At 39.3% G+C, this 12,197-nt stretch overlaps 1 protein-coding gene across 1 annotated transcript; it reads left to right on the forward strand.

The window, feature by feature from the left end:
* The first annotated feature begins 630 nt into the window (after positions 1-630).
* Positions 631-4,372, forward strand: LOC108032725 (rab GDP dissociation inhibitor alpha). The gene is made up of 3 exons (XM_017106705.3): positions 631-1,199; positions 2,650-3,125; positions 3,381-4,372. The coding sequence occupies exons 1-3, from the start codon at positions 806-808 to the stop codon at positions 3,840-3,842; spliced, it is 1,332 nt and encodes a 443-aa protein (XP_016962194.1). The 5' UTR covers positions 631-805; the 3' UTR covers positions 3,843-4,372.
* Positions 4,373-12,197: the final 7,825 nt, after the last annotated feature.

A 12,197-nucleotide genomic window follows, 5' to 3' on the forward strand; every position in this document is an offset into this window, starting at 1 on the left:
AGGTATACAGAAAAATATTAGTATTGCGGCCCACATATTAGGTATATTTTAGTATGTACGCAAATATCAATAAAGTTTTTCCTAAATTTCATCCTATAATTTTTAAAAATTATGATTATATACTAATTTTTAATTTAAAAAAATATGTTCTTTCGTCAAATTGTTTGATTTTAATTTTCGAAGAGATTAAAATTAAATCTAATATTGTCTTTAATCTATTTACATACGTTTAACGAAGAAAATATTTTTTATATGCGATAGCAATTTTCTTGTCAGGTTCATCAAAAAACGGCACCCAATTTAAATTAATGAAAAACAAGTCTGTCACAATATTTTCCTAGTGATCCCGAGAAAAATCTTAAGTTTTATTTTTATGCTTCTGGCTTCTTAACGTTGTAACATTACCAATTCTCAAATTTGGCGCTCAAAATGCTTGAAATTTATGCCTTTTCACTCAGTAACATTTCCGTTCTTTGTGCAAATGAAATGTAGTCTCCTTGCGTTGTTTAATTTTCCATTTTCGAGCAGAAATAACCGCCGATACTACAGCAATGCAGCCCTGGGTCCGCCGGGAGCGCCGTAACGTAACGTGACGTGACCAGCAAATGACGTGGACGTGACGGCGAACGGGCGACGCAAAGCGGACGAGCGAGAGGCGAGCGAGTAGAGAAAAATTATTGAGCGCAGAGAAAAGTCCAGCCGAACCGAACGTCGCAGCAAGTGAAAAAGGAGAAAAAGCCCGGATAGAAACTACAGAGACCCCGATTGCCAGCAGCCAAGTGTGTTAGCCCGAGCCTGAGCCAGAATGAATGAGGAATACGACGCGATCGTGCTCGGAACGGGCCTGAAGGAGTGCATCCTCAGCGGGATGCTGTCCGTTTCCGGCAAGAAGGTGCTGCATATTGATCGAAACAAGTACTATGGCGGCGAGTCGGCCTCCATAACGCCGCTGGAGGAGCTCTTCCAGCGCTACGGCCTGGAGCCGCCGGGCGAGCGCTTCGGGCGTGGCCGCGACTGGAACGTGGACCTGATCCCCAAGTTCCTGATGGCCAACGGACAGCTGGTCAAGCTGCTGATCCACACGGGCGTCACCCGCTACCTGGAGTTCAAGTCCATCGAGGGCAGCTACGTCTACAAGGGCGGCAAGATAGCCAAGGTGCCGGTGGACCAGAAGGAGGCCCTGGCATCCGATCTCATGGGTGAGTCTTGCCATTACAATTTCACTGGAAAATTCCCCCTTTTTTGCCACTCTCTTTTCCAAAAATCGTGCAAATTACCAGCTGTGCGTGTGTGTGTGTGTATGTACTCGACTGTTATCTGCGCCCCCCTTTGCCGCCCTCTCCTTCTCTTCTCTTCTTTGTCTCGGCTTTTTCACTCGCTGGCTACCTTCTTGTTGTTGTTGACTTTTTTTAACTGTGACACGTATGTGTGAGCCGAAAAACGGTTGTTTTCCTCTTCTTGGCCAAGAACTTCTTTAAATTTCCCCACGCATTTCCCCACACCTTGTTTGTTTTTTATTTGCCCAACTATTAACGCCCTACTGCGTTTGGGGGTCTCAATTCAAATGGCTGTGCGGTGATTCATACACCTGCCGCTAATTGCTCGCTTCCACTTTACACCTGAATTTCGCTTTGCTTGAAATCTAAGTTTTCTTCTCTTCGCCCGGCAGCAGCAAGCAATTGCAATTAGTCAAACACGCTCTATTTACTTACGATTGGGTCTTGAATTGTTTCCATTTCGAATTTAGTAGTTTTTGCAACCAACTTTTTGGCCAGGCGCATTGAACCCCTTCACTTTACAGTGGAGCCTGGCAGTCAAAGACTTTCAACCGCCATTCGCCATGTAGGAAAAAAATGTTTATTTAGCAATTCTGGTATTTACTTTTATCATATTTGAATTTAATCCTATTCTAGTCCATAAAAGAAAAACAATTTAATAGTTATTTAATAACATCTTTTTGGAGAGTCGAGCCTAACCCCTTCACTTTACATTGGAGCTTATCAAGAAAACATTTTTATTAGTCATTCATCATTTATCATATGAAAAAAATAGTACTATTAAAAAAAAAAACGAACAAAGAAAAATTATACAATTTTTTTGGAGACGAGAATTTTATTTTATTCATTCATCATTTAAAATTAAAAAATGGGTTTAAATAAATACCACAATTTGCTATTTTTATCGTATTTAAAACAAAAAATATATTGAAAAAAATATTATTCTTTGTTTATTTAAATTGTTTTTCTAAAAAAAACGTGAATTTAGATTTCAAAATGAGAAAACGAACCATACACCTTTGTTTTTATGATTACAATTCCAAATTTCAAATAATGAAGGTTTGAATTTGAAAATAAATATGTTATCAGCCCAGGCTTTACTGTGTCCGCATTACACATCAGCTCAGCATGACGTCACAGGGTGGCCAAGTGGTTTCTGATTGTCGGTGGTGGCTCGCCCGCCCCCAAAATGAATGGTTTCAAACCGTAGTTGCGTGCGGATGTCCGAATGTGTGTGCCTTTGTGGCATGCAAATGAAAATGAAACGGGAAACTTGAAACCCCTGAACTCGCGCACTCCCTCCTGTGCAGATCCTATTCCCACAACTGACCAATATGGTACACAAAATATGTAAATATACGTCTATTTGCAGGTATGTTCGAGAAGCGTCGCTTCCGGAACTTCCTCATCTACGTGCAGGACTTCCGGGAAGATGACCCCAAGACCTGGAAGGACTTTGACCCCACCAAGGCCAACATGCAGGGTCTGTACGATAAGTTCGGCCTGGACAGGAACACGCAGGACTTCACCGGCCACGCCCTGGCCCTTTTCCGCGACGACGAGTATCTGAACGAGCCGGCCGTGAACACCATCCGCCGCATTAAGCTCTACTCCGACTCGCTGGCCCGGTACGGCAAGTCGCCCTACCTCTACCCCATGTACGGCCTGGGCGAGCTGCCCCAGGGATTCGCCCGCCTGTCGGCCATCTACGGCGGCACCTACATGCTGGACAAGCCCATCGACGAGATCGTCCTCGGCGAGGGCGGCAAGGTGGTGGGCGTGCGCTCCGGCGACGAGGTCGCCAAGTGCAAGCAGGTCTATTGCGATCCCAGCTACGTGCCCGAAAAGGTGAGGCATTCTTTTTTTTCTAATAAGGCTATCAAACAGATACTTTTAAAATGGTAATTTAAAGTATAAAGATGCGTTTTTGCCAGATTCCTTATTTTCATGGTTTCAAAAGCCAAAGACAACAGTCATTATTTGCAAACTATATTTGTTTTATTTTCTTCAATTTGCAATAATGAGCAGTTGGTCAATATTATGTCGATGAACATCGCTGGATAAATATTAACAGAGTACTTTTTCTTTCTCTCCGCCTGGCAGGTGCGCAAGCGTGGCAAGGTGATTCGCTGCATTTGCATTCTGGACCATCCGGTGGCCAGCACCAAGGATGGTCTCTCCACGCAGATAATCATTCCACAGAAGCAGGTGGGCCGCAAGTCGGACATCTACGTGTCGCTGGTGAGCTCCACTCACCAGGTGGCCGCCAAGGGCTGGTTCGTGGGCATGGTCTCGACCACCGTTGAGACCGAGAACCCGGAGGTGGAGATCAAGCCCGGCTTGGACTTGCTGGAGCCGATCGCACAAAAGTTTGTGACCATTTCGGACTACTTGGAGCCGATCGACGACGGATCCGAGTCGCAGATCTTCATTTCGGAGTCGTACGATGCGACCACGCACTTCGAGACCACTTGCCTGGATGTGTTGAACATATTCAAGCGCGGCACTGGCGAGACGTTCGACTTCTCCAAGATCAAGCACGAGCTGGGCGATGAGGAGCAGTAAGCGGGGAGCAAGGCCTCATCTGGTTATGGTGCATTTGGACAGCTCAACATCAGCCACAAACATCGTAGATCGTCTCAGCGTCGTGGCCAAACCTTAAAGAAATACCCAAGATAAAAAACACAAAATAAAGCCCAAAAAAACTAAAGAAAAACGAAAATCCCGAAATTGTACTACCAAAATGCTTTTCCATCGAGAGATGAAGTTTTAGATGTGAAACGAATTGCTTGCTTCGCGCAATATTGGATATGCCTAGAAAATATATATATATATATACCAATATAACATAAACTATACAACATGCAGTCGCGTATATATGTACGTCTATATATATGTGAAACACTGAGTGAATGTTAGGCAACTAAATCAAATCACGCAGATTCAGCTTGTTGTGGCTCGAGCGACGGTGCAAGACTCGACGTATACTCTCTACTCTTTCACCACCCGATCAGACAGTCAGTCACGCGATTATGCTTGGACTTTAGTTGTACGAGTATATAATAAAGTATATATATATAAAATATGACATCGTATATATATATTGTCTATGTATATTGCCCTTTTGCTTGGTTTTCCTTTTTTTGTGATCGACACACTTTGTGAGCCCCCCGAAGGCACCGAAAATGCATAATACATAGCTATAAACACGACACACTCTCCACATGCATAGTGCAGCATTATAATTGTAATTGTAATCCCCAACAAATTGAAAGGAGGAAATCGATGGTATTGAAAATGTAAACAGTCGAAAAGGTCATCGCAGCATACGAGATATGGCAATTGACCAGAGCGCGGCAGACAAAACGAAAACCTTAACAGATTGTCAATGGTATAGAGAACTATGGTATTCCGCATTTTCAGAATTTACATTTTTAATAAAAGTAAAAATCAAAAAATGGTTTTTGATATTTTTGGGTATATTTTACGGGCAAAAAAGGATACAAAATGTATTTCTTTCACAAGATTTAAAAAAATCAAAAACATTTACTGGTATTTGACATGTGCTGAAAAAGGGACATACTTGTAACTTCGACTTCTGGTAGTTTCCCCTTACTAACCGAAAGCCTCATATATTATTTTGAATTCAGGAATGTGTCCTGGAGCTTTTCACCTCCACACTGACTCATTTAATTCGAGTTCTGAGGTTCATGGTTCCGTTCTCAGCGTGAACCGAGTTTTAACGTCCTTAGCTTTTGCCAGGTCGCAATAGGCGGTTTATTTGAAATTTTTACAACCTTAAAGGAGGAGAAATAAAAAAAAGGAATCTGAAAGGCGATTTTCAATATTTTTTTAAAAATCGTGGCAGTTAATAACATAGTTATTGGTGAAGACTATAATGATGATTATAATTTAAACAACCCCTTTTGCGTTATTTCAGAATGTTTAAAAGGTAAGAAAAAACTTATTAAATTTTAAGAATTATGGTACAAAAAAGATATTTAAACTAATTAAGTATTTCTTGTCATCGTATTCTTATAAATTAACAAATTCTTTAAGCATTGAACATTTTTATTGTCTAAAGGCTGCTGTCACATCTGAACAATTGCCCACAAAAGCACAACTCACACCTTTTGCAAACTGATGTAGGTGTAGCCACATGCTAAGTGCCCCGAGGCATAAGTGATATTTCACGAACCCCCAACCAAGGAGGCAGAGTTGTAAATGAAAATCTGTCCGGATTCTGCATCCATAACTGACAGTCTAGCCGTTTTCGGGTTTGTTAGCTTTTCGCCGGATTTGAATCACGTAGCCAGAGGGTTATAGTTATGGCCAGGACTCCTCGTTGGCTTTATGTGACACAATTACGAATTCCGCAGCAAGTGTTTGGGATGCATTTGGAATGGCTGCCCCCTCCGCCCGCCCTCGCCCCGCTCCGAGCGTCTAAATCACCCCTCGCATTGGTGGTAAGTGGGAAATTCTTATTGAATTGCATGTGGCATGCCACACGAGTCTGAGGCCAGTTCGCTCACTTTTGGGTCCTCGTCCCGGGTCCTGTCGATGCCCCGGGAATGTGCAAAATGCTGAGAATGCCGGCTCTCCATTCCTGTTAGTTTTAATGCTGTCACTGACAGTTTGTGTTTTTTCCGCACTTCGCCATTGCCTTGGTTTTATTCTCCTTGCCCAACGAGGACGACGACGACGACTACGACGACGACCTGTCCAACAAAATGCCGCCAGTATTTTTCCAATTTCCGCTTCCTAGAAAGGGCAAAAGTGCAAAGACGTTTCGCATTATTTCGCTCTTGCCCAGTCACTGAACATTGAGCTCGTCTGCGGCCACAAGTGTTTCGCAATTCCTGAAGTAGGTTTGGTTCTAGGCATGAAATATTCAAGGGCTGCGTTTCAGGCACATTCTTGTTACCATTACCACATTATTTAATTTTTTAAAATACATGAATAATAGAATGCTTTTAATGTTGAAAAGGGCCGAGTGATTGTGCTTTTGAAAGAGTTATTTATTGTTTTTGGTTTAAAACCAGGCACTTTTTCATTATTTTTGGTTTTGATATAGATAGATATATATATATATATATATATAGATAGAATATATATTTAAAAAATTAACATTTTAAATACATAAGTAACTATTTTCTCGGAGATCCCAAACATAAAGTACCCATCCGTTGGTCATGAAATGGGAATAAGCGGTGACAGGATCTTCAGAAAATTGTAATGTAAGCTTTGTTAATTTTGTTGTATCTTAAACTAAGTCTAAGCGACCTGAAGAACATAGCTCTTAAAGATTGTACCTCCTAAAGTACTGTTCCAATAAAATGTATGTTTTGGGAGTGTAATACAGGCAACTTTAACTAATTAAAAAATAATTTTTAATTGAATTTAATTCCTATCTAACCCCCTAACCAGTTACTATTCCTAACAATAATTCCTAGCAGTACAGTCTAGAAATTTAGCATTATACTGATGATTTCCCCTGCAATATTTCCAGTAGCTCTCCGCATTCCTGTCACATTTGCCCTCTGCAACCATCTCATTGCGGCTGATTTGTCATTGCTCCGAGGAATGGGCTTAAACTTCTATCCCCATCTAGGCCCCGTCCATTGTGCTTGTTGTTCTCTGGTGATGATGATGATTTCGCCGCTGATGTGGCCAAAACACGTCGCCCCAATGCTGGTCAAGTCGTTCGCCACATTTTTGCTCCTCTGGCTTCCGTCTTGGCTGTGGTTTGCTTTTTTTCTCTGCAAGATGGGTCGGGACCACAGGAAAAAAAACGAAAAAAGCGTAGAAAAACCGCCGGAGAAGACCAAAATTTGTAACTGGGCAAATTGAAGTCAAAACTTTGGCGCTCAGCGCCGCATGCAAGTCACATACAACGGCGGGCGGAGGCGGGAGTGGGGATGGCCAGGATAATGGTGGGGCCCGGCAGGAGGGGGGATAAGGCTATGATGTCGACGCAGCACTGGCAGGCATGACTAAGCTGCCAGCCCGCTTCCATGCCTGCATCTATATTCGCGTCCTTGTTGTTACCGCTCCTGTTGGCCATGGTCAGGCTAACGAGCCCAGCTTGCACACGGAGAGAAAAAGTCAACTGACCTTGCAGTTCAATAATAAATTATAGAAATTAAACTATTATGTGCCGTATTTAAAATTTTAGGCCACTGACTAACTTACTTTTAATATCATTTCAGATATATTACAAATATTTTCATATTCCCTTATAAAAAGTTATTCCATCTTAAAGCCTTAATATTGATTAAAGAATAATGTAATATTTTATAAAATATAGTAATTATTTAAGAATAAATACTAAATACTAGATACTAAATTCTGATAACCTTAACTATATACTGTAATGTGTTATAGGATTCTGAAACAAATTATTATATTTAAAACTATTATTACGATTCTTTTGTAGTTTTGTAAATATTTTTTATAAACTATAATATCTTAAAGGGTATGGAAAAAAAGATGTTCCAACTTCAAAATATATTAATGATTAAAGAACAATGTGATAAGTATATTTTAAACTTGGAATCTGATATCCACAAATATTTGTCAATTCGTTAAATTTTTATTTACTACACATTTTTACACATTTATTTGACATACTTAAACACTTAAAAGGTTTGTACATATTCCTTATGAGCAATAACATGTAAAAAGTTTTGTCTCTTTCAATGAAATACTTTTTGAATTATAATCATATACTTGTATATCGATTTCACAAACTATGTGAAAAGTTTACCAATAAACTTTTTGCCTGGCCCTCCCAAGCGAGAACATATGTATCTACATGAATATTAACGGAAGCGCTATTATCTTTTTCCTGGACAAATGGCCGAAAATATTTATTTCCCGTGCAAGGGGCGGTGTAAATGGGTGCACAGGGAAAAAAGGGTGAGAATCAGCAACGGATGGAACCTTTGCTCGAGGGGGCTTTTGAAACAACATATTTTGTTGCATACTTTTCGACATTTTCCCAAATTCCCCCCAAACCCAACGACAGAATCAACCTTTAATTCACGAATAATGCAAAACTGATAATGAAATGGCAACTTGCATCGAGTTTCATTGAAAATTTCATCAAAGTGGGTAGAGTTTCGTATAGTTTTTTGATGAGTGTGTCAATGTGGCACCGCGTTGGGCTCGTAATAACAGCCAACCGCAAAAGGCCACACACAGATACGGAGCAACAAACAAGCACACACACTGGCCAGCGAAAACAAAGCAACAAAATGATGCCTTTGGGGTCAGTTGACGGTGTTGGACCAATGATTTGGCGACTTAAGGACGACGGCCATGTGCATTGGGCTAAATTGACGCAGTGGCCAGGGCGGGGATAAATCTCACGCACAGATACAAGACCATTAGGTCAAATTGAATATAATGCTGGGGCTTTTCCTACAGCGTGATGTGATTAATTAAACACGTTATGAATATAATGCAGCCGACATGTTGTCTGCTCCGCTGCCATCATCGTCAGCCGTCTCATCATTATCCGCAACGACATCCTTGGCCGGAAGACTCCAAAAAGAGCAAAGGAAAGCGCGGGCATGGCTGCACTGCGGGAAAACAGTGGGGTATCTCAGATACCCAAGCTTAATTTACAGCTTAAAAGCTTTATTTGAGATTCAAATATCCTTTATAGTTTTTAAGAATTTAATTTAAATTTTTTTTATATTAAATAAAAAATATTGCAAACATTGTGCTTACCCTGTCTCTGCTTTTCTTGCAGTGCACTGCTCCTTTTGGCTGCTTTTCAATTACTTGCATTTCCTATTCCCACTGTCATTGTTGCTGTTGCTTTGCATTTTCTTGCCATTGGCCCACGAGCTTGTCAACAACTTCATTATCGCTTGCGACACTGTGCAACATCACACCATACAAATACGCCCCCACTATCTGCTTACTAGACAAGCAAATTTAAATCAATTAAGTAATCTTATTGCCACTGCTGTTGCTCTCGTGTTGCCGCTGCTCTGGAGATGCTCTCTGCCTTTTGCCACTTCACCGTTGCCTGCTTTCAGGCGCTGCAAAGCACTTGTATATACACGGAAAAAATTCAGATTTTAAAGGTTGGCGTTTCATTTATTTCAATATGGTCCTCAGCTCGAAAGCCCAATATATTTTAAAGGGAGACAATTTCACAAAGGTTTGAGAGTGGCACGAAATGCGTGGAATTTTTGTGGTTACCGTGGTGGTCACAAAATCGGTACACTTTTAAAATCAGTTGAAAAAGGTGTCTAGAAGTAGGCAACAATGAATATTATACTTAGTGTTTTCTATAAAACTCTGGTGAATTCTGAGAAAAAATATTTTTTCTAGAAGGTTAATTATTTTATTTTTAAACTAATAGAGATCACAAAAAATTGGTTGTATTTTAAAAACTGTAAAAAAGAATGCAACAACATGTTTTGAGGCCTTAAGAGAAGAAAATAATTTTTTTAAGCAGAGGTAAGTATAAAAACGAACTATATTTTTGAGCTAAATAAAAACACCACCAATGCAATTCCTGGAACTCCACAAAAATGTGTAGGATTTTAAAAGGTGCCTAAAAGAAGGCAACAATATATTTTGACGCTTTAAATGATGTCTATACAACACCCAATACCATTAATCTATTTCGATATAAAAACAACCAATATATATAAGCAAAATAAATTCGGTACAACTTTAAAAGGTGCGTAAAAGTATGCAACAATATATTTAAGCGCTTTAGCGGTGTCTGTACAAGAACAGACGCATTAAATATCTTTTAAAACAAATGCCCCAGATCGACTTTAAAGCCCGGCTAATAAAATCAGATATAACGAGATTTATATTTTTTCTTGTGCACTGACAAAAACATTAACACACGCCCACGCTTTTTATGAGTCAAGCATTATAACTGCGGCCATTTCTTCACATGTGTGAACGTCAGGCCTTATGTGTGTTTATGTGTCTGTCTGCGTTTGTTGGCTGGCAAACTTTTGCTGTGTTGCATATTTTGTGCAGATTAATTAAATTGCTGGCATGAAGCCGGCAACCAAAGGGGCTCGGCGCGGGGCCGGCGGAAGGTGGGCGGAAGGCTGCTCTTTCGGCAACTCGGCTCGGAGATTGAAGTGCATTATTAAATGTTTTTTTCTTAATAATTCATGGCTGTGAAAACTAACAAATACTTGCTCCTTCCCCTGTCCTCGCTGGCATTTTGAGAAAACTTCAGTTTCCGCAATTAGTTAAAAAGAGAAGCATGGGCAAAACTTTGCTTTGTTGTGAATGAACTCTGGTGAATGCTTGTAAGTGATTGTGCTTCATTAGGCAAAAAAATATTAAATAACTGGGTAATTTAAGGCCCCGTGTGTGAGTTTGTTTTGAAAATAAACACATAGTACTGCGGGGGTTAAAGAAGGTTAATGGAACTGCATGAAAACAACATAAAGGCCTATTTTGTGTTATTTTCTGCGGTGGCCTGCAACGGCCTGGGATATTTATTACTCGCACACGGTGGAGTCAAACATTTGGGGGACCCTTAAACAAATTTCATCAAAAATAACAATAAATAAGGGTGCGGCAAAAAATTCGTGGATTTACGGCGAGCATCCCAGCAAATGTCGATAAAATATGAATTAAAAAATGCGTTTTTAAGATATATTACATATGGATATTTCAATGTTTTCAGTTTTGTTATTTCTAAAGACTTTTATTTAATTTACGTTCGCAAGAAATAAAACAAAATAAAATATTAGGCAAGGAAAAATTGAGGAAAAACTTTCCTAAATTATACTAAAAATTAGGCACCAAAATAACTTGTGTTTTGCTAATTATAACTCAAGAATTTTGCAATTTATTTTTCGCAAAAAATTGATGGCACTTCATATGCAATTTTTGCCTAAAATTTGTACTGTTAAGCCCATGTTAATTTGAACATTTTACACGCAATAACATGTGTAAATTTAAAACAGAAGGGGAGTTTTTCTCCTTAGCTTCTGTTATTAAAATAAATACTAGATTTTTTAAAATTTCCCAAGCTTTATGGCTGAAACTTTAAGAGAAATTTATTTTAATTGTAACATTTGTATTTAACAGCAAAAGCAGGGTAACAGCAAAAAAGAGAAAACCGCAATCTGTGAGAATCTTTGCATTGGCTAGATGTTTACTGTTAGCTTACCACGCTTTGGATTTATCTGAAAGATTCTTTTGTTCCTGAAAAATACTTCTGTTTTATTTAATAATTTAATTAATATTAATTAATAATAGACTATTAAAACTGTATCTAAATTGTGCTTGTAAGTAAATTTTATCACACACAAGCCTTGAAATACTGTTTCTACCGTTGAATTTTAAAAAAGTTAAATATTATTCTTGGTTAAATTAAGGGATTACCTTTCATGTGCTCTTTTTAAATTTAAGCACGACAACTAGATGTGTTTTTGAAAATAAAATTCAGACATTTTCTAATTTAGTTTCTCAGCAGAAAATCAAAACCACTTCATATGTTATCCAACATATGTAAGCCTAACATTTATTTTAAATATTCCCTGTTAGAACCATGTTATTTTTGACCTTTTACCTGCAATTTAAGTCCCAAAACCAAAGCTTTGTGACTGAAGGGGAGTTTTCTTCTGTTGGCTAACATTTATAGCAGCTAAGGGGGAATTTCCCACACTTTTAACTCACATCTAAAGAGAAATCAGTGTTAAATCGTAACACGTGCTCTCAGCAAGAAGGATGACAACATGAGAAAAGCCGACAGCCAACTGTTAGTTACTTAACATCCGCTGGATGCTCACTTCTCGCTTACCACTTTGTGGACTTATCTAAAGGTCTGCTTCAATCGGAAAATGTGGGAGCATCTCGCGTGATTTTTATGGGCCAATTAGAGCACAAGTTCTATTTATCACCGGATAATAATAGGCTACA

Source organism: Drosophila biarmipes, chromosome 2L (assembly GCF_025231255.1).
Source record: "Drosophila biarmipes strain raj3 chromosome 2L, RU_DBia_V1.1, whole genome shotgun sequence".
NCBI lineage: Eukaryota > Metazoa > Arthropoda > Insecta > Diptera > Drosophilidae > Drosophila > Drosophila biarmipes.